This window comes from Mus caroli, unplaced genomic scaffold (genome assembly GCF_978045245.1).
Source record: "Mus caroli unplaced genomic scaffold, Mus_caroli_1 scaffold_1, whole genome shotgun sequence".
Classification (NCBI taxonomy): Eukaryota; Metazoa; Chordata; class Mammalia; order Rodentia; family Muridae; genus Mus; species Mus caroli.
In genome coordinates, this window is record NW_028227256.1 from 185,869,915 (window position 1) to 185,897,465 (window position 27,551).

General features: G+C 42.4%; 1 protein-coding gene across 10 annotated transcripts in view; it reads left to right on the top strand.

The window, feature by feature from the left end:
* The window catches only part of Esrrg (estrogen related receptor gamma), a 614,884-nt gene that overhangs the window by 436,441 nt on the left and 150,892 nt on the right, over positions 1–27,551 (top strand). For all 10 annotated transcript variants that reach the window (XM_021166361.3, XM_029477722.2, XM_085843710.1 and 7 more), the window contains one exon: positions 9,365–9,780. In XM_021166361.3, the coding sequence (XP_021022020.1) occupies positions 9,378–9,780 (403 nt within the window). In that variant the 5' untranslated portion in view covers positions 9,365–9,377. The remainder of the gene's footprint in view (positions 1–9,364; positions 9,781–27,551) is intronic.

A 27,551-nucleotide genomic window follows, 5' to 3' on the forward strand; every position in this document is an offset into this window, starting at 1 on the left:
GGCTGTTTCTCTCTACCCTGGGGCTGGTGACCCAGTTTACCCTAAGACACTTACTTGGCAGTAGGCTACTCTATTCTAAAGCCCTGGGGCTGGTGACTCAGTTTACCCTGAGACACTTACTTGGCAGTAGGCTACTCTATTCTAAAGCCTTCCTGCTCCTTGTTCTTCCAGTTTCCTGGAGACTAATTTGTGTAAAATAAGATTATTCCTTGAGATAAAATGATTGTTTTCCAGTGTATATCACATATGGAGTGTCTGATGAGACACTTTAAAAGGTCGTTAAGATCTACAGGTATCATGTCTATGAGCAGCTTCAAGGACATAGTTAATTAACCTGCATTAAGAACAAATATATACACTTGTTAAAACACTTAATTTATCTCAATAGTATTGACTTCATGGCAGAATTTTGTTTAACCTCAATGGCACCCCCCCACACACACTATTTCCAGGACTTGAATGTGATTCTGCATAGTAGTTAATAGCCATCATCAGTTAAGTATCATGTTAGTTATAAAGTAATGTCATAAGAATTGATTTGGAGTTGGCAGTGGGAGAGAGTACTTCCTTCAAAGCCAACCTAGGTGATTAGCTGGAGTTTTAAGTAGAATCGTGGTTCATATAAACTGTCTGTGTTACATGAGTGCCCATTATATTAAAGAAAATCTCAGACAGTTAATTATGGGAAACTTCATGTATGCGATTAGCTAGCATGACTATGCATCTAACAGTTCTATTGATTTGCTCTCTTGCTGTATCTAGAAGCTATAAACAAGAAACACTCACTCCCAGGTTGAAACAGGTCCAAGAAAACAAGCTAAAGATAAATCAAACTACTAAGGACATGTGAGTCAGATGAAAGCCTTAAACACAGGAACCATACATGACGTACAACACAGGTGACATCACAGCACCTTCCCTGTTCTTCATTCCTGATGCCCACCAACCAGGAAGCAGATTACATCACCAAGCAGTATGGAAGTAAGAGGGGTTCCCTACGTCAAAAGCAAATAATGGTGCTGGTAAAGGTCTGCCATCCCAACATTAAAAAATCCAGAAGCAATAGGATCAGGAGTTCAAGGCTAGCCTCAGCTACACAGAAAGTTCAAGGTCAGCATGGACTACATGAGACCTTGTCCTGAAAAATAAAATTGAGGGACTGGAGAGATGGCATAACAGTTAAGAACAGTTTCAGCACCCAGATGTCAGACCTCTTCTGGCCTCTGTGAACCCCAGGCGTGTGGCACACACATACATGCAGGAAAATTATATATGCATGTAAAAAATGTAAAAGTTGATCCTGAAAAACAAATGAATAAATAAATAGCTGGTCTGGATGTCAAGAAGGCTGATAGCAGTGGTGTTTGGGTCCATGACATAGAAAATGGATCCTGGTATTTCTACAGCGACCACTACATACTTACAGTGTGTCCATCTCTTGTGAGGTTGTGTGGTCTTCCCATTGCATCTCCCTTGCCATCTCTCTGGCCGTTCAGGGCTGAAAAGGAACACTCCCCTATCTTCCTTTGTTGCAGCTGTTGCAGCAAGAATAGCCCCACAGTCCACTGGATGGGACTTTGAATGTTGGAAAATAATCTGAGACTCAGGGATCACTAGGGCTTAAACCACGATAGCAGAATAACTCAGTATCAGGAGAGGGAACGAGACCTTTGAATTTCAGGTTATGTTGTTCTGTTTGAAGTTTAGAGTGCATGGGAAAAGCACCGTTTAGACAAGAGGTGAAACCCCCTTCATGTCTTCTAGATTTCTCTTCCCCCATTTTGGGTGAGTTGGGAAGCTCCCTGCAGAGATGAGAGAGCTTTCTGATCACATAGGTAGGGAGGGCCCCAGCTTATTTTCTCCCTGGGGGAGCTGTATCCTTATCCCCAGGCTACATATCCAGGGGGCACTTTCTTGGGATGGGTTGAGTTAAAGAGTCTCCTGGACTAGATGCACAGGCTACTCACCCAAGAAAGCTGTATCACTGAACGACTGATCCAATCATGCTATGAGAAATCCGTGCTGGTAAACGGGCCACCCTTTTCACAATCAGATGCAGGTGTGTGCGTCTGTTGTCCGTGTGGTTTTGTCTTTGTGAGCACCTGGGTCAGGATTTATGATTCTCCAGCAACAAACAGTGATCCTCTCTCTGGTTAACCAGGCAGACCTGAAGATCTTTCCTATTAAAAGAAAAAGCCCCTCTCTCGTTCTTCCCCAACTAAGCCAGTGTACCTTAATGCAATGATGGTATGTTAGACACAGCAGTTGTCAAAGCACCGTATTACCGTGAAGCCATAATGACACCCTGTCTCTCCAAAGTAGTCATGTTTTCTCAAATCACACGTTGCACCGTTGATTTCTGACATGACACTTCATGCGCCTGCTTCCCTTTCTTCAGAATCTCCATTCAATCAACAATAGCAGCTGGAGCCCTGTTTCCTGACTAAGTGATTCACATCTCACCACTTTACAAAGTGCAATTAGTTGGGGGGAGTCGGGTGGGGGCACATTGTAAAGTATTGCTTGAAGTTGTAACTCAGGCTGCCAGGGGAGCCAGGCTGGGGTCACTGGCTAGGCAGCCTCTCACTGGAGGGACCTTCTTCTAAAAGCATTAAGAAAAAATAGCTATAGGCTACCCAGAGAGCTTGGTTCTTCTCTTAAACAAACATGCTTCTGTATTTTCTCTGATGAGTTCAGAAGGTAGAAAACCGACCAGATCTCTCGTTAACTTGTACGTAGAATAGGTGGTGATCCCACAACCGCCATGTCACCCTCCTTTCTGATAGCGATACCTTCCTGTGACTCATTGGTAAACGTGCCCTGTGTCTGGTGTCTGTGTTCTCATGCACACAAAGTAGGAGAGATGTTTTTAGAACGGTTTGAATAGTAATGATGGTAGATTCCTACTTAGAACCTCTAGGATAACTCAGAAAGAAGCAAAGTGGTAGAGTCTTCAGGTAACTTATGCTGAAACTACATTTCAGGGAGCCTATGAATCTGCCACCGGTGGGCATATAAGACAAGTTCACATCTGGTCTGGCTGTGATAATCAAGATGAGGCAGGGGGACAGCTACACATTTCCTATGAGAAATATGAACCTTCTTATTAGTATTAGAATTAATTAGTATTAGTATTAGCATTTTGCTTGGTTTTCCTTTCCTTGAGAAAACACCTTGGAAACATAGACCAGGATAGCTTGCAGCTCGTGCTCCCCAGCTTCAACTCTCAACAGCAGGAACTACAGGCTTACAAACCTTTTAAAATCTGTTTTTGGCTTTATTTTATTTTTTCTTTCATGAGTAGGAAATATAATCCAATTTTGTGCAAAATTATCTTGATAAATAATGTATAGCTGTTTTTCTGTTCTCTCAGTTCTAAGGATACCGAGGTCCTCAGTAAATCACAGTCCCAGGCCAGCCTGGGCTAGAGCACAAGATCCTGTTTCAAAACAAACAAATGAACAAACAGAGGGAAAACCAAATACACAGAGCAAAACAAGAAGCGGAGGCATCAGAGACTCATGTTTGGGGCTAGGGAGGTGGATCAGGGTATAAAGGTGTTTGCAGCAATGACCTGAGTTTTCTCTCTAGAACCTGTACTGCATAAGAATAAACAAGCTCTCCCCAGACCTTACACATATGCCATTACATGCACACAGACACACAGACACACACACACAGACACACACACACACACGCACATAAATGTAATAAGTTAAAATGTCATGGTAGAGGGCTGGAGAGATGGCTCAGCAGTGAAGCATACTCTTGCAGGGGGCTTGGATTGAGTTCTCAGCACCCACATGTTGGCTTACAACTGTCTGTAACTCCAGTTCCAGGGAATCTGACACCCACTCCTGGTCTCTGCAGGCACTGAGCACATACATAGAACACATAACACATGCATGGAAAACACCCAGAGATATAAAATTTAACAGATCTTTAGAAAAGAACTCAAAACTTGAGGACTTGGATAAAACTAATTAATATTACTGAAAAAATTGGGTATCATCCTTTAACAAACACAGTTGTCTTCCGAGCATGGATCCTTTCTTTGAAACATAGATGACCCTGCATGGGGATATGAATGTGTGGAAACTCAAACTTCTACCCCTCATTCAAGCTTACTCATTACCTGGATCTGGGTAAAATTGCTAGAAACAATTATCTTGATAATTATAATATAAATTGAATATTAACTCACATTGTCCTCTTGTTTCCCCTACAGCAGCAAGTTTAATTGATTCTTTTCTTTTTCCCACTGTCTCTCTATCTGTGCACAAATGTGCACCATAGTTAATGAAACAGTTCATTTACTAAGCAGCCTGGTTTTCCTAATCTTTAATACCTAACATCAAAATCATTTATATAATCATTTATATAATCTAACTAATGTACACATAATTACAAACATACCATGCTCTATCTAATTAGAAGGTGTATAAAATACATAATAATAACCTTCAGACCCCTACCTAGACAAGGCTGAGAAGTATTCCAATATCAAAGAGTGATAATTGGGACGACTGGTTAGATGTCGTAATCCATATTGCAAGTGGTTTGTAAAGTCCTTATGTTTCGGGGACATGGTTCAATTCCTCAAATTTTGTTCCTTATTTAAAAATCTCATTTTCATTGAAAAAGAAAAAAGATTAGTTCTGAAGATCAAATCCAGGACACTAGGCTAGCCCTCCACCCCTCAGCTACCTCCCCAGGGTCCTCAGTGTTTTTCTTGATATTTCCCCTATGATCCATTCCCAGGGTTTTTGAAAGCTATTCCTCCCTCTTCCTTGTCCAATCTTCTCACCTAAAATAATAAAATAAATGTAAACTGTACTGAGGCTTTAAAATAAATATTTCCTACACATTTTGACACGTTATTTCTATTCATAATTCTTTACTAAATTTAGACCTTTTTTTTTTATATTAATCCAATGTGACCTGAAATTTCTGCATTGACAGCACAATGTGAGACACTGGGCTTATTCACTTTGGCTACAGATAAAGCCATCATCTTGAAAACGGCTCTTTCTGACAAAAAGGTGTTCTTTTGAAATAAAGTCTTATTCAGTACATTCCTCTTAGAGTTAATGTGAATTTTAGTGCCTCTAATTTTAGATTGAAGTGAAGTCTAGAATAAAACCCACCAGCTGACAATTGAATTTATAGATAGTTGTGAATATTTCAGGCTTGAATAATAGAGCCGTAGAATTTCAGAGACCAAGAGCCGGAGAATTAAGACTGGCTGCGATTTTAGGTTATAATGTAATGGTGTCTAGGAAGTGTTCAGTGTAATGCGCTCAGCAGCGGTTAGGAGACAACTGTGCTCTTTGGGGGATTCTGTTTGGGCGTCACTCAACAGGGTGGATCAGCAGCCAGGGTGGGGGCGTTCTGTTCCTTTTTGTTTACGGGTGACCAGTAGGAGTTATCTGAGAAGCCAAAGCCGATAGTCTCTGTGTGTACCCTCTGTACTCGTGCTGGCTTAGCTATTTTTATTTATACTTTTAGCTGCAGTGGAATTGAACTCATGGTCTCATGCAAGCATTCCTGAGCTACACCCACAATCTTGTGTGTGTGTGTGTTTTGTATATTTGTATGTGAGAGAGCATTTGTGTGTGTGGTGTGTGTGTTCATGTATATACAGGTGCTCATGTATGTGATCCTATGTGTTGAGGTCACAAGACAACCTTGCTTGTTCACTCTTAGGTGCAGTCCACTCTATTCCTTTTTCCTTTTTTCCTTCACTTCCTAGTCCTCCTGTTCTTTTTATCTATCTATCTATCTATCTATCTATCTATCTATCTATCTATCTATCTGGCATCTGTTTGTCTATCTATCTATCATCTATCATTTACCTATCTACATGACATCTATCTGTCTGTATGTCTATCTACCTATCTTCTATCAATCAATCAATCAATCAATCAATCAATTAATCTATCCTATATCTATTTATCTATATGTATGTATCATCTATTTATCTATCATATCTATGTATGTATATATGTATGTATGTATGTATGGGTCTATCTATCATCTATCTATTTATCTATCATATGTATGTATTATCTATCATCTATTTATCTATTTGTATGTATGTATGTATGTATGTATGTATGTGTCTATCTATCTATCTATCTATCACCTATCTATCTGAAATTTTGAGACAGATTCTCTCACTAGCTTGGGATGTGGCAAGCAGACCAGGCTCCTGGCTATCGAGGCCCAAGCATCCCCCTGTTTTTGTTTCCTCAGTCCTAGAATTACAAACACATGCCGCCAATGCCCAGCAGTTTTGTTTTGTGGATTTTTTTTCTTTAATATGTATTCTGGGATTGAATTATAGTAGCACTATCTCTCCAGGTCTTATATTTTCTGTTTTGAGACAGCATCCAAATTGCATATGCTGGCCTTAAACTCACAGTTTGTAGGCAAGACAAGTCTTAAATTTGTGGTCCCCTCTTCTCAGTTTTGCTAGCACAGACGGTTACAAGTATGTGCCCTCAGGCCCAGACATGTATGTTTTAGATACTTTTAAACTAAAAATAACTAATTATATCTATATGGTAGGATGTTATGTGCACATGAGTGCAGTGTCTGTAGCAGCCGGAAGGTCTGTAGGATCCCTTGGAGCCAGATATGCAGGATTCTGGGATACAAGCTTACATACTTCTGCAAGAGCAGTACATGACCCTAGCACCGAGCCATCTCTCCAGCCCTCAGTCTTGTTGTAGACGGTGACAGGCACTATCAAAAGCTCTCTTGGCCTCGATACACTTTTTCTCCAAAGCTGGGAATGACACCTGAGTTCAGGTGCCGCTTTTTCCAATTCCTGGTTCTAATCTTCATTCTACTTCAGAACAGCTGACTAAGGAACAACCATATTCATATTTCCAACAGGTAGAAGTTATTAATGAAGGGTGCAGTTTATTTTGGAAAAGGACCTCATGCAACCTGCAGCACAAATCTGGTTTGTTTGTGACTGGAGTGACCAGAGCCCATTTAGAAGATCCTGTCTCCATTCCAGGGGCTTCCTTGGCAGCAACACCCCTCAACTCCCTGTTAGCATCCAGGTTACTGGAAAGTATGGATGGAGATTTTTGAAAGAGACAGTCAGCTAAGGTTTCCTCATTTTTCATGGATAGGGTTGAACAACATGCCATCGTGTGTCGGACACAATAGTGACTTAGCAAATAGCTGCCCTGTTAGTTTCTGGCCCAGTTCCTTAATGTTGTCATCTATAAATTTTAGAAGCATAGGAGAAAAAGTAAGCCCATGGGGGACAAATATTGAGATGAGTGATTACTAAGTTGATAGAGAAAGGTGGTAAGTTTTGTGACCAGGAAGCTCAAAGCAGGTTCTCACTGGGGGACTGGACAGAGGTACCAGGAAAAAAAAAGAAAAAAGAAAAAGAAAAAGAAAGTACAGGGTGGTGGGGGCAGCAGTGGAAGAGTTAATTGTCGAAGCTATGAGAGAAAAGAAGGGGAGAGAGAGCTTCTATGGTTTAGTAGACAATAACTTCTAACTGGTAGCCCAAGATCATAATGTATGGACAAGCAGTCCAGTAATAAGTGAACTGCCATTGTAATAGCTGCAAATTAAAAGGAAGTCAGGTTGGGTGGCTGCTCTAAGTCGAGCCAACCTGCTTTCTTTCAAACACCGACTTGAGGAGAATGCTTAGCTCAGAGTGCAGGCAGGGGGACAAGGAGAAAGATCTATTAATTACAGTGCTCATTAGCAGTGACAGGGACAAGCAGATGCAGGGGGAGAGAATGCTGCAGCCAGGGCTGGCAAGGGGGATCTTTTTTTTTTCCCCTAGCTTTTGGGAAAGGGACAGTACCGGTGGATAAGTGAATGCAAGGAGATCCTTGGGTGGCTTTCTTCTCTCTACACATGGTCATATGGCTCCGTTTCAAGAAGCAGAGACGTTCCCACAGGGAAAGATATTTGAGGAAGAGGTAACGTCCTGCCCTTGTGCTTTGTTTTTGAAACTGCTCACTTTGAAGAGTTAGGTAGACATTTCTGATAGGAAATTCCATAGCTTCCTCCCTTTATCTAAAAGGGATTGAAACAACGGGGGGGGGGGGGGGAGGGAGACATGGAGGAGAGCCTGAAATTTGTTCGGTGATAAAATATCATTAGATTTATAGTGAAAGTGATAATTGCATCCATTCAGTTATACTGTGACTACTCCCCCAAATTCTAGAGAATGACCATCACACACAGTGGGATCCCCATAAATCAACTTTCCACTGGGAAGCAATTATCTAAGTCCCTTTCTCAACTGTCACCTTTTCATAGTAGCATCTAGGGTTCTTAGAAGCTTGGCTAAGAGGGGCTTTACACCGTGGTGAGGCAGAAAGCCAAGAGGACCAATTACATCTTTGCATCTAATTACCTTTATAGAAATCTACCCACTTATGGGGCCAATGGAGAGGGAGGGCGGCGTGGTTCTTCTAGGTTAGAGAAATAGTTTGTTAGATTAGTTACCTCATCCCAGAGCCTTTCATAAGGTTATGGGGTTTTTATGCTCTTAAGGGGGAGTCAAGGAGAGGCCCATCATAAATCTAATTTGTCTAAAATGATGAGATTCTTTCTGATGCTACAGCACAGAATATCTCACACTTCCTGACTCACAGGTACTGTGCAGTCTAGGGGTAATTACTGAGAGTCGTCTTTCAATGCCTCTCTCTGTCTCTGTCTGTCTCTGTCTCTCTGTCTCTCTGTCTCTGTCTCTCTCTCAAACACACACACACACACACACACACAGATTATTCACTAATCCGTGCTATCAATCTTCCACTAAGTTTTGTGAAACTGGTGAGCTGGCACTCACAAGATATCATTATGTATGGAGCCTGAAAATATCTGTTCTTGGTAGAAAAGAAAAATTGGATTCTGTTTATGACAAAATGAACACAGTATCATGATGTGGAGTGGAACACAGAGTGGAGATAAATGCAATTTGAGGGACGACAGGGACTTTGCAAATCACCACTGCTTTGTTGATAAATTCAGAATCTGGAGAGCCAGGGTAGCATTGCCAGTGGTTCTTCAAGAGAAAGATAAAATCAAAACAACTGGACCCTTTAGAGCCTTTGTTTATGGCCTGTCTGGGAGCTTTGATGTAACCCTGTCATGCCCTTATGCTGATTACCTTCTTGTAGAACAAGAGATATTGACTGGAGAGTGAATGATGGGTAGTCTCAGCCCTTAGGAAGGACTCTGAAAGAGCAATGCCTTTAACATACCAATATGCTGCCCTCCTTCCTCTCTGCCACGTCTTTGTGTCCACATTGTTGGGACTCGGTTTGATAGTCTCTCTCCTTCTCTCTCCCCCTCTTTGTCTTCCCCTCACTCTCAGGCTTCTCTGCAGAATGTCAAACAAAGATCGACACATTGATTCCAGCTGTTCGTCCTTCATCAAGACGGAACCCTCCAGCCCAGCCTCCCTGACGGACAGCGTCAACCACCACAGCCCTGGTGGGTCTTCCGACGCCAGTGGGAGTTACAGTTCAACCATGAATGGCCATCAGAACGGACTGGACTCGCCACCTCTCTACCCCTCTGCTCCGATCCTGGGAGGCAGCGGGCCTGTCCGGAAACTGTATGATGACTGCTCCAGCACCATCGTAGAGGATCCCCAGACCAAGTGTGAATATATGCTCAACTCCATGCCCAAGAGACTGTGCTTAGTGTGTGGCGACATCGCCTCTGGGTACCACTATGGGGTTGCATCATGTGAAGCCTGCAAGGCATTCTTCAAGAGGACAATTCAAGGTAAGGGCTGCCCCACTCCTCTATTTCTTTTCACTGGGACTCATTCTCCTATTTCATATCATGTGTAGAAAATACAAATATATGGATATATATGTATGCAATAATCCCTCCCCAGCTGCTCACCATGCCCCTTCCTGTTTCACTGTGGAGTTCTTGGTAGGCAATGATTATGAGGACATCTCAGAGAGCATAGTAGGTCTGAAGACTAGCTGAGCAGTGCATAGTAGGTTGACTGTTCAGCCATTTCTCATAGATTTTAGAAAGTGATAAAATGTAAACCAATGTTTCTCTAAACTGCTTATGTTTTAAAGGCCCTTGGTGATCTTGCCAGGATGTGGTTTACTGTGTTCTTTCTCCAGAATCTCTGTTTTCTTAGAGCTGTGGTGATCCCTGAGAATTTCCATCCCTCAAAAGCTGCCAAGGATGCTGGTTCTGGCAGTCCAAGGGTTGCAGTTTGAGAAATACTACTCTTGACATATTTATCATGAACTCCACATCTCTCCCTTGTAGCTGGGTATATGTTTCCCAAGTTTATGAATGGACTTATGCAAAAATTATACCAAGGAAATTGCATTTAAGTATAAAACATACTTCCAAACAAATACCAGTGATGCATAACCAAACCTTAACAAATCTGTAGATTTAGAAATAACATTACTTCCTGTACAAAATGTTGAATGATTGAAACTTATATCTTCTTCTTTAAACTAGTCATATACAAATATAGAACCTAGCACACACACACACACACACACACACACACACACACACACACATATATATATGCAGAAAATTAGTTTTCACTTTTTTTAATTACATGAGTGGAGGAAAGAATAATCACTTATTAAGGGTCTGAAGCACACTAATAATTCTGCTCATGCTACCACACACACACACATACACACACACACACACACACACACAGAGAGAGAGAGAGAGAGAGAGAGAGAGAGAGAGAGAGAGAGAAAGATGATAGAGAGATAGATAGACAGACAGACAGACAGATAGATAAATATAGGCAGGAAGACAGACACATAGCTCATATGTCCATGCTGGGATTGAACTCAAGGTCTTCTGTATGTGCTCTAACATTGGGCCACACTTCCAGCCCCTAATGGTCAGCAGCCAGTCTTATACACACAGTCTAACTTCTCATGTATCCATATTTCTCAAGCTTTTCTGATTATTTGGAATTTCCAGGAAACAATATTCCCAAATATTTCTTCCAATGCCTGAGCCCCTAATATCTGTATTAATTTTTCTTGGGTACAGTCAGGGCAAAGGGATTTTTGGCAGCTTCCTAGGTGATTCTTAATGTAGAGTTAAGGTGATGAGTGAGTGCCCTGGGCTGTGTGAATGTACCAGTGGTCCTCGGAGTGTGATGGCTGTGTTAGAACTGTCAGCATCACCAAAGAATGGGTTAGCAATGCAAACCCTCAGCCTCCTACTAGGCTAACCCAATAAGAGTCTCTGCTGTGAGCCTGGAACTCTAGGGTTCATGAAGACCCCTAGGTGCAGAGGTTGGAGGATGCTACCCTGAATCACATTGATGTTGATTTACCACTGGCATCTTACCATACATCTGAGGCTCTTTGTGGAACACAAGTAAAGTCATATTATTCAAACCCTTAATGGTCATAGTACCTTGTTTTTTAAGGTGCTTGCTAAGCACTGATACTTTTGACGTATTTTAATAAACAGTGATTTTAGAGTGTCAATTTGCATGTGGAGTAACTTGAAGCCCTTGGTTTTTGTCCTGTTTGTCACTGGGTGCTAGGGATGGCAGCTAACTTTGTACATGCTAAGTTCATGCTAAAAAAATGCTATATTGTTAATCTACATCCCTTCTCCTTTCATCCATGTTGTTTCTTTCAATGTCTTTACTAGCTGAGAGCACAGGGTTTACAGACAGCACAACAATATGGTGGCTGAGTATAAGGCTCGTTTCTAGACTCAAGCTTACCATACTTAAAACTCTAGGCTCGATTGAACAATTTTTAAAAAGCATATACTGTTCAAGACTGAAACACTTTTCAGCCCTGGAACACGTTTCAGCCCTGGAACAACTTTTAGAAAGCATCCACTGCTCAAGCCATCATAGCGATTACATAAGGAAGCGGATATTTCCATAGACTCTTGTGGTTTGAAGAGAAATACATCCAAGTAGAGCATTCAGAAACTCGTTAACCACTAACAGCTGCATCTTTCCATTTTCTGGGTCAGAAGACTGTGCTTTGTTTTTTTCCTTATTAAAATCCTCCAGCCCTTGGATCATCTTTTAAACACCTATCCCTAGTGCCATCCTAGGGGCAGTGCTTAAGGACTTAAGATGAAATACAAAGTCACACGTCGAGGTTGAGGGTGTGGCTCAGTGACCCAGCAAGGACTTAGCATGGACAAGTCCCTGGATTCAAGTTCTTTTACCACCTCCAGGGACAGCAATCAAACACATAAGGGTATTCTTTAGGGAACCTGGGCCAAATACATCTTCATCCTATTGACTGATAATTGCAAAAATTAAAGATACACACACCTCAAATCTTTGATTTGTTTTAGAAGCCATTGGCCAACATTACTATAATCTCAGGATTGCAGAGTATATACAATTTAAATTGCTAGTAAATTTTTGCTAAATTTGCATAGCTCTTGACTTGACATGTTCCAGGATGAATGAACAAATACAGGGTAGGCAGATACAGGTAGTAGACTCTCAAGGTGAAAAGCATTACCATTTACCAGCAAATATTTCCAGAGCCTTCACGATCCTGTCAGTGTGCTGGCCATAATTTCATCTTCTCAACGTTTCTGGAAATCCTATTGGGGCTAGGTGAAGTCTTCCTATACAACTCCCTTACCTTATAAGAGCATCAGCTCCTTAGAGTGGCAGTGAGGGTTACACTACTCTTCAGTGTTCTTTGTTGAGACCGAATATGCCAGAGGAAAAGAATACTGGTAGTTGTTGTTTATAGACTATTACTTTCACGTAGTAGACAAAATAGTTACTGACTGGGCAGCCACTGGCACGGAGCCACCAGTGTTCTGGGTTATCCTTTAGGATGCCGGCCGTTACCCAGAGCTCAAAGGAGCAGGGCACAGGATGATGCTTGGCATGGATGCAGAGGGTGGATTTTCCTCCACATTGGAGAGAGTGAGTTTCAAGGGTTTTGAGCAGGAGACAGAGATGTCACTGTCCCGATTAGCACTCTGGTCTTGCCCACCTGGCTGTTCTTGGAGCTGGCAGCTGGGCCACACTCAGTAAGGCTATCCTGCTAGCCACTTCCTCAGGCTTCACACTGTGCCGCTCACTTAGCCCCAAAAAGGCAGTGAGGCAAATAAAGGGATTAAATTGTGAAAGTATAATGTAATAATTAGGGCGGTAATTGTAAGGAAGATTGGAACGGACCCACCTTTTTGTGGCCAAACAGTGGAAAGTGACTAAACTCCAAAGATGTTGAAAGAGCTCAGGCACATTACAGCCCCACATGTCTGTGTTCCTACGAGGAAGGGGCAGAGTATGGCTCTGTGCACTCAGGGCAACATCGAAGCAAATTATCATTGACAGGTATTACTGTTGCCCTCCCCTCCCTGTGAACTCTTCAGGGAAGGAGTGGAGATTACATAACTCCCCTTGAGAGCCAGGCCTGCCTTCTTCTGTCTCACAGCCCCGATGGCCAGGACATTATGTAAGTGTGACTTCTGCCCCACCAGGGTCTGGGTCTGGTCTCTGTGACTTCCTGATAGACATGTGCATCCAAAAGCCAATCTGTGTGTTGTGCCTCTGAAGAATCTTGCTTCCTACGATGATGACTTATTTGGTGGATTTAGTTTGATTACTGATGGATAATAAATGTGAGATTCCAGAGGATGTACAAGAAAACACATCCTATTTTATGGAATAAAATGTAGCACAAGTCTAAAACTGAAAATAAAACCAATTATAACCTTTAAAGTAAAAATGTAGTTTTAAAAAGTTGAACCAAAATTAACAAATGGACAAACTACCCCCACAAAAAAAACCCCAAAGGACATGATGCTATCTATATAGCCTTGCTTTTGAGGTTTGAGAGGCACACACAAATAAAACAAAACATGGGGAAAATTAAACAAAGGAAACAGAATCCTGGACCTTGCATTAAGCGTTGAATTTCTCACTGAGCCTAATGATGCATGCTTTTATTCCCAGCCCTTGGAGAAGCTGAAATGGGAGGAGGTGAGTTCAAGGCTAGCTTGGGCGCTGTAGTGGGATCCTATCTGTAAGCAAAGCACTTAGGAGTAGCTCAGGGCTGCACCCTTGCCTGGCATGCATAAGGTCCTACCTTTTGCCTCTCAAACCTCAAAAGCAAGTAACTTAGTGGTGGAAAAAAACAAAATAAAACAAAATCACACGCACACACACTCACACACACACACACACACACACACACACACACACAGCCTCAATGTGGGGCTTAAGGGTTGAAAATCTGTTGGAATGGGTTCTAATTTGAACAATGAGGCCTTTGACAATACTTTGAACTTCCAGATTTTTAAACAGAAATTATATAGAGACCACAGACCCAGAGGCATGTTTAATTCTCAAGATATTTAATCTCTGCCTAGTGTAGTACCATTAGCAACCAAAGAAACAACATCCCATATGTGTAAATATGTTAAGGTCATATGCCAGAATTTATGGCTTAATAAACTGTCCTATTTTCTTATTGGAGCAAACACACTTCCAGTGGCTGGGAGGTCTGTTCTGCAGTTTTCATTTTGGAACTCCTGGAGAGTTTGTGTCTCAAAGTAGCAGTGGAAGATACATCTAGCAGTAGCCTACAGCCCAGCCACTTTCCCTTCCACCTCTGCTATACCATCTTGTTCTATTCATGTGTTGAAAGCTTTGCTCAACATCTCTAAGTCCAGTAACCTCCTCCAAACACCTGGCCCAGCCACCAGAAACACACCTCATGACTTGTGCTCACCAGCTGTCTTAGTTAGGGTTTCATTGCTGTGAAGAGACAATATAACCAAGGCAACTCTTATAAAGGACAGCATTTACTTGGGGGTAGCTTACATGTTTTTACTTCTAGCCATTAGTATCGTGGCAGGGAAGCATGGGAGTGTCCAGGCAGACACAGAGCTGGAGAAGGAGAAGACTGACATCCAGCCAGCCAAGAGAAGGGTCTCAAAGCCTAACCCCACAATGACACACTTCCTCCATCAAGGCCACACCCACTCCCAAAAGGCCACACCTCCTAGTAGTGTTACTCCATGGGCCAAGCATATTCAAATCACCACACCAGCCATAGTATTTGGTCCAGTTCCACTTGCAGAAGATGTCTTCCCAGTGAGGTTACTCAGCCACCTTGCCAGGCAAAGTGAGGGTCACAGGTATTCAAGATCTAGGCTGTCTAGCAATTGTTCCATGTCATCTCCTTGGCCCCTTCACAGATTCCTCATTAGAAAGTCACATTATCCAGTGTCCACAGCCTTAGGTACAAAGTGCATTGATAGAGTCCCACCCTACATCCTAAACATGAAGTTCAGACACTGGCTTGAAGGGCTTGCATTGAGGAGAAACGACACTTAGCGACTGCATTTGGTGCTGCCAACTGCTTCTGCCCTGTAAATTATTTCATGTGACTCTTTGTGGAAGCAGATTTTGTGAACCTGGAGTAAGGTCTTGCAGAAATGTGAAATGTATGCTTTCTTACTTCTGTTTTTGTTTTTTAACCACTATGTACAACATAGTTAGACCACAGTGTTTATAGCAATAGAGAAAACCAGAACTCACATCCTAAGAGACTGTATCCGACGAACTTCCAAAGGAATCTGATAAAATATCTTCTACCTTAATAGTGCATGGAAAAAATAATCATACCACTTTATAGCATATGTCAACTTAAAAGCTCAGCTATGCTCTACAATTAAAACCCCAAATAATACAGGAGTGTCTGAATTGACTTGATAAATCTCTGTGTGATAATCAGCTTGGAGGCAGAATTGAAGGCAGAAGTAATCTTTCAACAGAATTGCCGTCTATAATTCATTTGCTTTAACTTAGAACTTGAACTAGTTTTTGTGGTAAGTTTAATTGGCTTTTCCACTTTTTCTTGCAGTTGATTCTAATTCTGGCTAATCTGTTTTGAATTGCATTAATGTTGCAAATTCTACATTACACATTCCATCTCATGCCTACCTTATCCCTTGCTGTTCCAGGGTTTATTTTTATAGTAAGAGTATTGCGGACTTTCCATACGGGCGGGAAGTTCACCCTTCTCCCTCTTTGACCCAGAGATCCAGCAGGTACAGGTTCATTTCCCAGGGTTTGCCCAGACTCTCGGGGAAGCTGTTCTCTTGCGTGGGCTGTTGAAGGATATTGGTCAGTGGACTTCTGCAAGTAAAGGGCCAGGCAGTTGAAGTTACATTGCTTAGAATGTGAGCTTCCTGGGAGTGTGTGGGAAGGACATCTTCTCTGCCCTGCACTGCACTGCCTGCTTTGCTTTCCTTGCTTAGCTGTGTTTTTTTGTTTTGTTTTGTTTTAAAGTAAAAGTACTTCAAGCCTGAATCATAAGAACACAAGGGCAAGGCTCCATTGGACTTCCTGGCCATAGTTGGGCTACATTCTATCTAGACCCAAACTCAGCTGCTGGCAACTGTGGATAGGCTGCATTAAGCCATAAGGTTCATACTGCAGGATTTCCTAACCAGCCTGTGTATGTGTCCTTTATTTAAAGAGATGTTAAGATCACAGTGTTGATGGTTTTCGAAATCGTCACACCAGATTCGTGAGCATTTTGACTTTCTCGAGAATCAGAATTTTTTAGTATCTCCTTTGTTTATGTGTTTTTCTTTCTGGTTTAGCCCTGCATGGGCTTTTCACCTATGACCATTATGACACAAGTATGTGTGTATATATGTCTGTGTATACATACATGTGTATGTTTGAATATGTATGTATATGTGCATCTATGTTTATATGTACATATACATAAATAAATGTGTGAACATATAGGTACATGTCTGTGCATACATACATGTGTATATGTGCACAGATGTGTCTCTGTGTATATGTACAGGTACATATATCTATATATATACATGTATATGTTCCCATTTGTGTTTGTGTGCATATATACATGCATATGTGTGATGGTATATATGAATTTGGTTACATGTAAGCATATGTATGTGCAGACGCTAGTGAAGCAGAATCAGTGCAAATTAAGATAAAGTAATTAATGCTTGATTTAAAATGTTGGCTTTTTGGATTATGTAAAGCCACGGTGCTGATTCTCAAAGATTAGGTTGCAATCTTCTCACTATGTAGCTCCGGCTGGCCTCAAACTCTCCGTGCTCATGCCTCAGCCTCCTGAGTGTAAGCATTACAACAGCACTATGCCCCATGCATGGTCAGCTTGATTAGAGCTGGCAAATAAAAACTCAAAGATCCTTACTGTGTTTTTCCCTCTCTGGTTTTACAATAGAAACTCCCACTCCAGAAGCAAGAACACATAGTATCGTTTGTGTGTATTTTAGGAATATGGTATACACACTGCAGTGTTGAAAGCCACTTGAATGTGTGTATCATTTTGATGCCTAGTTTTCAGAGCGTCTGCTCCAGTTGGGAGTCAGTTGATAAGAACTCTGTTGTGTGAGGTATGAGGGATTCAGAGAGGGAATTCTAAAAATCACCAGTGAGACATTTACTTCATTCAGTGGTATTAGTGACTAAACCCAAGGGCCTTGACCCTTTGGAGGCAAATGTAAGATGAGCTATACTCCCAGCTGCCTTGAAACTCCTAGTACCTCATTTAATGGCCGGCTATACACACACTGTGAAATTATGCAAGCGGAATTGACCTTCTGAGTAATCTCTCTGCAGCGTATCCAGGCCCATGTTCCACCACTGTGTCACTTCAGAGTGTTTAGGGAGAAATAAGAAGATATAATGTCATACCCCCTGTATTATTATTATTTTATTTTTAAGTTATCGTAGAGTAAGGAAGTATATAGTTCTGTGGTAGAGCAGTTCCCTGTGATACACAACGTCACACCTCCCGTCCCCAGCACTAACATGAGCAATTATGTGAAGGGCTTTGGCTATGACTCATTTGGCATTCATGATCTTCTGGGCACCACACAGAATCCAGGCATCGAGGCACATGCATTGTAACCCTAGCACTCTGAAGGTGGAGGCAGCAGGATCAGAAGTTCCTCGCCCATGCAGTGATGATCAGGCCAGCCTGGGTTATGTCAGACTTTGTCTCCAAAACAAAAGTACTGTACCGTAATTGCAACAACACAGGCACAGTAGCCATAACTTAAAAAAAAAAATAATAATATGGCTTTTAGTCATGCCTAAAAGCGTGCTGCAGACTTTGTATTGTAAATGAGACTCTAATATAGGTAAATGGAAGCACTCTCTCTATTAGTGCCCTTGAAACGGGGCCTATGTTACTGAACCTAGAAAAAAAATAAAGCTGTCACTAGTAATAAATTATCTTTACATATGCATATGGGCTCTGGGAATCAAACCCAGGTCCTCCATAAAAGCAGCACAGGTTCTTAACTGCTGAGCTAGCTGTCCCTCTGGCCTTTTTTATTTATTTTTTGTTGTTAAATACGTACAGATGTGCATTCGCAGCCCTCTCATTCATTCTTGTGAACTTTCTTTAACCAAATCTCTGGTTAGAAACTCTGATCAAGTTCTGGGCCTGGAGCTACCAGGAGATTTCTTTCCTTCCCTAACCCTGTCTTCCCCACACCTGCCTGTGAGACACTCTCACTGGGAGAAAGCAGTGTTCTCTTTCTCTTTGATGCTAAAGATTTCCTCCAGAGCTCTGCTACTTTAGCCTGGTGCAGCCCCACCTGACTCCAGGAGGTTTGGGTCTGTCCCTCCAACTCTCGGGGACTTCGTGGCTCACTTCAATCCTGGCCAGTTTGCCAAGTAGAATTTTTGTCCTGGTATTGGGCTTTCTCGGGGAGTGAGGTGACCTGATATTTTGCCTGCAGTTCAGTGGACTTTTCCCTAGCATCTGACGCTGTAATCAGTATTACCTGGTGATAATGGTGACTGATGAGGCTGACGAGATTGTTTGATTACTTGATAAACTCAAACAAAGGAACCAGTACCTTTGTCGACAAGGGACAAGGGGAGAGCTCTCCTTGACATCCCTTGATTAGAAAACAAGTCTTTTTAAAAATGTATTATCATTGGTTTCTTTGAGGCAAAATTTCACACCTAGCCTGATTTTGAACTTGCAGAAATCCCTCTGCCTCAACGCTCAGCCTCCTGAGAAGTTTATAGGCACATTATTTCCAGAGTTTTTGTTTGCTTGTCTCCGTTTTTTTTTTTTTTTTTTTTTTTGGTTTTTTCGAGGCAGGGTTTCTCTGTGTAGCCTTGGCTGTCCTGGAACTCATTTTGTAGACCAGGCTGGCCTCGAACTCAGAAATCCGCCTGCCTCTGCCTCCCGAGTGCTGGGATTAAAGGCGTGCGCCACCACGCCCGGCTTTGTCTCCGTTTTTTTAAGACAAAGGTCTGCTGAGTAGCTTTGAACTTGTAGCGATAGCTCTGTCCCCACGAGAGCGTGCCTGAGTCGTCCTACCAAGTTAGACCTCTGAGAAGAAGCTTCAGCCCACATTAAATGCCGTAGGGTAAAGCTTCATGCTCTGTAGCTTGAAGACACTTGCTTTTCTATAACGAAACAATTCTCTTTCTCCCACAAAGCCAAACTTAGCGATAGATAAGTGGATTTGGAGCAGATTAGAGTGTCCACCAGAAGGGAAGAGAAAGAATTCATGGGAATAGGGTTGTCAGGTGCTCCCACTGGTAGGGGTGACTTTCTGGTGATCAATGAAAAGATTTGGGTTAATGCGAGTCTGGAGACCCAGAAGAAAGCAAACAGACTCTGTTAAAAGTTCAAGTCCAGGGCTGAGGGCGTGGCTCAGTGGTGGAATTCTTTCCTCCTAAATGTGAGATCTTGAGTTTTATCCTGAGCACAGTCAGTCAATAGGTGAATCAATTGACCAATCAATCAGACTAATCAATCAATTGGAAACAGATACATTTTGGGGGACAGGGAGGGTTGTTCTCCTTTCTTGATAAAGCCTAGAGTCCCAGAAAAGTCTTCTGATGTATTAGTTAATAAACCTAAATAGCTTCTTAGGACTTAAAGGTTATCAGTCACTTTCTTGTGAACTGAATTAATCCATTTTCAGTCATTATGATGGGATACCTAAAGTTCTGGTCACTGGTGTTCACTCAAACATTCTAAGGCAACATTTGGTGAGGGATTCTGGTGAAGAATTGGAGCTTACATCCGGGTACATTTGTTTGCTTGGTACTAGAGATGAAATCTGGGCCCTTGGATACTCATGGTTTTCCATGGAGTCCACCCTCATTCTCTAAGATTGTTATTAGTAGATATGGTATTGAAGCTTAGTTTTAGTTATGGTTAAAAAAGTTTGGAACCTTAGCCACTTTAATTGTACAAAGTGAAGGTGTCAACTGTGTTCATGTGGCCAAATAGGAGATCATTAGAGTTTTAGCTGTAACCCTGGCACTCTCTCTCGACACAACTCCCTTTGTCTTCCTGCCCCCAGCCCTGGGCAGCTGTACTCACAGAACCATAACATAATGGATAGCCAGCAGGAGCATGTAATATTATTGTTTTGATGCTAAGGAAGGAATGCAGGGCCTTGCAGATGGCAGGCAAGTGTTCTACCCTTGACTAAATCCTAAGCCACAGTGTTTATCTCTTTCTGTGGCTGACACTTCGTCTAAAATCCTCAATGTCCATCCATGGTGTGTTGTCGTGTATTCCAGAACGTCCTTTTGAAAACTAAATAACAATGCATTGTGTATATGAGACTTTAAAAAAAAAAAACTCCATTCATCTCCTGATGGACATTTAAGATGTATCCACCTTCTGGCTACTTAAGTAATGAGTATGCAGTTGGGTATGCAAATGGCATGTTCTGATCTGAAGGCTGAGACAAGAGGATCCAAATGTTCGATGCCTACCTGGCTGCATAGCTCCTCCAAGGTCACCCTGGGCAAATTAACCAGATCTTGTACCAAGATGGAGGATGTAGATTAGTCATAGCACACCCGTCTGACATCTATAAGACTCTGACTTGATCCCTAATTCCATCCCAACCCCACTTACCCATGTGTTTTTAATTGGTTTGAATATATACCAAGGACTGGAATGGCTAGCTCAGCTAAACTATTTTTTTTTTTTTTGAGGAATATCTTTACTGTTTTCTATGCCACTGTAACCCCTCCTGCCCCCACATCCTCTTGAGTTCTTGTCATCCCTTGTTTTATTTTATTATTTTTTATTGTCTTTCCTAGTGACTTTGATGTGATTGTTTAAATATTGGTTTTAGGAATTTCCCATGTGCCCTAATCTAAATTTGGGTTTATTGCTGTTGTCTTATACCTCTTTGGATTTACTCATAGGTAATCACATAAGAACGCAGTCTACCTAGTTTTGTTTGGTTTTCTAAGTTCAGTACAATGCTTTTATACCAGTTGTCAATGGTGTATCCACCAACTTGTAATAGTAATTACTATAGTAAAATAAGTTACAGGTGATGATGTGTCACATGACATGGTTGCCAGGAACTTAACTCAGGTCAGGTGCTGCAAGAGTAGAACGTGCTCTTAACTGGAGCCATGTGTCCCCTGTTGTCGATACGGAATATCCTAGTTTTTTACCATGAGCTTATGTTGTTTTAATGCCTCTCATAACCTTACTTACCATCCCCAGGACAGTGCCATCACTGTATACTTTTCTTACCACCCCAGGACAGTGCCATCACTGTATACTTTTCTGGCTGCAAAAACTGAAGTGTCGGGAACAAGTGGCCCTCAGCAAAGCCAGAATCCATAGTCCTGGCTCTGACTTGTACATTTTAAAGGTCTTTAAAGCATTGGGTAATTTAAGACTGTATTTTTCTTGAGAGATTGTAGTCACTGAGCAATTTTTTCCCCATTAAATTGTTAAAATAAAATGAAAGTCTGGAATTAAGAATAGTACAAAAGCCATGATTAGATAATACGAAGGTTTAGAAAGGAGACGGTCAGGCTTAGGGCTTAAAACTACCCACTTCTTTATCATTCATTCCCAGAAATCCCTCAAGTTTAAAGCAGAGAGCTCAACCCAGCCCTGTCACCACTGGGATTTCTGTCTGTGGCCCCCTTATCTCCACACCTGGCTTGGCTAGACTCAGGCTGACAATGAAATGTGTGTCCATGTGTGCTCACTCACACTTGCACACACATGTACAATGCACTCATACACTCACACACAAACATTCTCACACACTCACACACATACACACATGCACACACACAGACAAGCATGTGCGTGCTCACTCACACACACCCTTTAGTTTCCAAGGGAGAGATTGGTTTCACTTTCAGTTTGTTCGGTACTTTAGACAGGGATTTACTCAAGCCCATGCTGGCCTGGAGTGTGGCATAATCTCTCTGCCTCAGCCTCTCTAGTACTGGGATTATAGGGCCAAGGCTCCAGACTGGCTCTCCTCAGGCATTTTGTTGTTGGCTGGTATTTATTGATGTATTTATTGTTATGTGTGTGTTTGTGTGTCTGTCTGTGTGTGTCTTTGCATGTGTATCTGTTTACCTGTATGTGGACATGTGTGTACATGTGTGCCTGTTTGTGCATATGTATGTGTTTCTGTCTGTCTATGTGTGTCTTTGCATATGTGTCTGTCTATACTTGCATGTGTGTGTGTCTGGTATGTGTATCTTTGTTTGTGTCTATTTGTGTGTATGTATATGTGAATATGTGCCTCTGTGTGTATGTATGTGTGTCTCTGTGTGTGTGTATGTGCTTAAGCTACATACATATATAGAGGTCAGTAGACAACTTTTAGGAATTGTTTCTCCACAATATGGGAGTTTCTAGGCATGAAACTCAGCTCATCGGGCTTAGCAGCACAACCCTCCCACTGAGCCTTTTAGATGGCCCTCTCCTCAGGTTTTAATGTAGAATGGCAGTCTACCTATGCACACTTCACAACCACAGCAGTAGGCAGCTCAGAACTGGTGTTTTCTCCCTCTTGTTTTCTAATAATAAATATCAAAAGAAGGAAAAGGACGTTCAATTCTCATTATAATAGAAAATTTCCATTCTATGGCATCAAATCAGGTCTTATGTTTGGCTTATCTAGCTATTTTATGGAAAAACATTTTAATGTTCTTCTATCAATTCACACCTGAGGAGTACCCTATAGCTAGGCTGACCTTGAACTCAGTGTATGGCTGAAGGATGACCTCTTAACTTCTGATTCTTTGGCCTTTACCTCCCAACAGTGGGACTATAGGTATATCCCAACAGACCTTCTTTATACAGTACCAGGATGTAGCTCAGGACCAAGTAAGTGCCTTCCAACTGAGCTACGCCTTGGGCCTGCAGTTTAGCTGTTAGAGCTTAAATTCTGAACATTCCTTCCCAGAGAATCTGAGCATATCCCACATTGTGTTCTAATGAGCACTCTATGTGCCTGCCCTATTCACTTGGTTTCCATTTGAAGAAGGCCAGAGAGCACACGAGAGCACATGCCCATATATCTTTACCACTTCCAGTACCGAACTTAGATTTTGCTGATTGAGCCATTCCTCCTGTGTCCATCTCTGGATACTGGGGTCACTGGAGGGCATCTCCATACCTGGATATGAGGGATGTGAAATTGGTTCCTTATGATTGTATAGCGAGCTCTTTATCATTGGCCTGTTTACAGAGCCCATCTTTTAAACTTGTACGTCTTAGAAGCCGGATATGTATACTTGCTTTCAGCTCACAGGGACAGAAAAGATGATGTTGGGTATCAATCACAGATATGATGTTTCCCGTGCAGTGGTGACCCTTCTATAAGGACCTCTGTGAGTTTATCCTTACCCTTATAGAAACGTGAAAACTGAGGTGAGGGCTAGTGATAGATCACTGGGAGAATAATAGCCTAGCATATGTAAGGCCCTGGGTTTTGTTTCATTTTGTTTTGTTTTGTTTTGTTCTGTTTTGTTTTGTTTTGTTTGAGACAGGATATGACAGTGTAGCCCAGGCTAGCCTCAATCTCAAGATCCTCCTGTCTCAGTCTCCACATGTCTGCAGCAAACACATTTTTGTTAGACATTCATCATGTCTTTTAAATGTATTGTAGAGCATGCCTTGGCGACCATGGCGTCAACTCTTTCCCTTCGTGAACAATAGCATTATTCTGGGATCTTCAAACTGCTTTGTGTACAACCCGACACCCGTTGCTTTGGTGACTTGCTCTGTTTGGTTTCTGTGGAATTAAACTGGCCACAGACCATGGTGGCACCGAGACCAGATGAAGGATTTCTTCCTGAGGTGTTGAGAGATTCCTCTCTCTAAAAGCAACTCAATCCTACCCCACAGCTGCCCTGGTCCCATAAGGCTGACAACAGCACAGGACAATGCCAAGATCCACCCTCACCCCCTCATTCCCAGGCCCCTGTGTCAGGCTTCAGAATGTCCTTTCTGTCCAACAACTGTAGCAACAACAAGGGCTACACAAAGAAACTGCTCAGAGAACAGGGTGGGCATGCTGCATTTCTAGGTTGAATGACAGTCAGTAATGACTTTTAAAGGTTAGAGTTAAGCAGTACTGCCTTGTACTTAAGAGTGCAGGCTCTGGAGCAAATCTTTCTGGGTTCAAAACCTGCCTCAGGCACTTGTGAGCTTTGTGATTCTGGGTGTGTAACCTAGTCTCCGGGCTTAGCGCTCCCATCAGTGCAGAGGGTGTTCCTGTGTCCAAGGCTAACTGGGCTATTAGTGTTGTGGCTATGGCCTTTTGTGCTGGCACCTGAATATTCAGGAGTACCTTTAGGAATCACTGGGGTAGATGTGAAGGTACCTTGTAAAGGGAATGAATAAGTGCCTACCCTTCCCTCTGTGGATTGCAAAGTCACTGGGCTCCAGTAACTGGAGCGTAGCAAATCCTTGAAGAGAACTTGTAAGCAATATACCCAAAATGTAACATTAGTATTTATCTTATCTTTTACCCTTTTGTATTTTCTTTTCTAAATGTTATACCCACTTGCTTACAGCTCTCTCACACACACACATATATGTAGACATCATAGGCTAAGAACCAAATGAGTGAGAAGATATTGTTTCTTTTCTTTCTGAACATAAACTTTTTCTTTCCCTCACTCTTTTCTTGCTGTCTAATTTTTTGATGAATAATTGAGTCCTAAACTCTCAAATGGAGCAGTAAGGAATAGAATCCCTAAAAAGCCAGTTGGGTAGCTACTGTGGTTTGCTCCTACTAACTACTTAGGAGAAAGAGGCAACAGGTTCTCTCGATCCCAAGGCCAACCTGGGCTACATATTAAGATGCTGTCTGGAAAGTGTTAATAAATAGCGAGTATTCCCTGTAGTCTATTGACTTCACTGTACACAGCCCTAGGATGCCTCTGTCCTAAAAGAACGCATAGCTGGGATGGAGGGACAGTGAGTTCACAGAGACAGAATCAAGCTGGGTAAGTGCCAGGGAACAGCTCCCTGAGAGGCGAGCGTCAGATGAAGTCTTAGGCTTCTAGGAGCCCTGGAGAACAGCTGTGAAGGTCCAAGTACAGAAGACTGGGAGGAAAGAACATTTCTGTCTTGCTAATAAGCCTACAGTTCATATGAGGAGACAGTGTACAAGAACATGAGAACAGAGGACCAAGTCATGGCTTAGACAGTTTATGAAGTGAATCTCAGACTCTCAAGCCACACCTCCTTGTGAACACTCCGATCTGATCTCCTCACAAAAGACCAGAGAGTGACCTTCATTGAGCATGATTGGTCTTTCAAAACCTTCACACCTGATCCAGCCCTAAATCAATTTCTACTGATACCCCCATGTCCACCACCTTATTGCACACCCTTGTGGGCATCTGGAGGCTCCAGGAAGCACCAACCCTGCCTGATTTACATGGGTCTGCCCATTGAACCAAGGGCCTCCTGCCTGCCAGGTTAGCACCTTTCCAACTAAGCTACATCTCCCACCCTCTCTCTGTGTCAGCAAACCACTTGTTTGTAGTTCCTTATAGTCCCTTGTCTTTAAGGCATATTTTATTCCTATTTGGGAATTAAGTCTGTGCTTCATGTTCAAGATCCAGCAGTATGTTCTACCAGGCCATTATGGCTCTTATATTTTCAGTTCGGACCTGAGGTTGGATCCTGAGAACAGATGGGGAAAGACAGCTGGGTGTGGCTGCCTGCATCTGTGACCATAGTGAAAGAGAAGAGGGTCCAGAGTAGGAAGAGGGAAAGAGGACACAGAACGAGAGAGTTCCTGGAGCTTGCTGGCTAGCCAGCCTATCTGAAAAGAGACAGTGAGACTCAGGTCCGGTGACCGAGCCTGCCTCAAGACAATACCATGGAGAGTGATGAAGGGAATATCAATGCTGCCCTCTATGAGCTTACACATGCATGTATGCACACATGGGTGCTCCCCTGAACTTCCATGTGCGGTGATGTGCAAATGTGCTATGGCTCTCATCTACAGTCATTTGGCTTTGTTAATACAATTCAGGCAAGTTGGGGGAAACAGACGGTGGCTTTGGAATTGGCTTTATGTTGTTGACAAGAGGATGCTTGACAAAAGACGGCTCACTTAAGACTTCTAGATGCAAGGGTGACCCGGTGGCAGTAACACGGACCAGAGTAAAGGTTTGACAGATATTTTTATTTTGAGATGCCATGCTAATTTCTATCACTCAGCCCTTTTCACTGCCAAAGTGTGGAAGTGTATTAAATGACTGAAAGGAACCCACAAATTATCTGCTGGCATTCTAGGCTGGAGCTCCACACACCCCGTTATTCTGCCCGCCAGAAAGCTGCGAGATTCTGTTAAGCAATGTGAGGAAATTACATTGCCTGCGAACTAATTGTACAAAAGTCTCTGAAATAAATAACCAGAGACCAGGACTTTGTGCAGAGCTGCCAGGAGATGTTCTAAATTGTACTTCCAGCAGCCTGGCAGTAGGACCTCATGCTTCCATGCGGATCCCACTCCTGAGGCAGCACAGTGTATTCCCCCAGCTATCAACAAAGCCGGGGGAAGTCCAGCCATGTCCTTAGCAGCTGCCCAACCCAGTCCCCAATGCCATCTAACAAATGTGTCTCAGAAAATCATGAGCTATAATCCATGAAAACTCTTGTCTCCACTGAGAATGCAAGCTGGGAACAGGACCTTCTGCTGTCTCCTGGCTGACTTTACCCAGGATAACGTTCCAGATATCCGGATACATCGGAGACTTTAAAAACTGGATTATTTATTTATTTGTTTGTTTATGTCTAGTTTCTACTTTTAGAGACTTGGAGGAAAACAAGTGTCCCATAGAGAGGCTGTGCCCCAGTGGGGAAAAAGTCTTTGAACCATTACCAAAGTGTTTGCTACATTGTTACCCGGGCACTTGGGGGTGGTACAGTTTTTAATATTAAAACGCCTCATTTTAATTGACTCCTAAAAGCAACAGGGAAGATATTTGAAGGGTAAAATCACAGTAGCCTATAACATCCATCAAAGATGCTGATGGCTGGGTGACCACAGACAACAACAGCGTGTGGAGGGACTCCATGGGAGGCCCTGAAAATGAGGTTTCCCTCTAGCAAATAACTTATTTAGAGCCTTGCTGACTTGTTTTTCCAAGCACAAGCCAGGGTTACTTAGTGAGATGAAGGTTATCATCTTCCTATGTTAAGACTTCTTTAAGACAGAATGCTCATGAGGATCCCCCAACT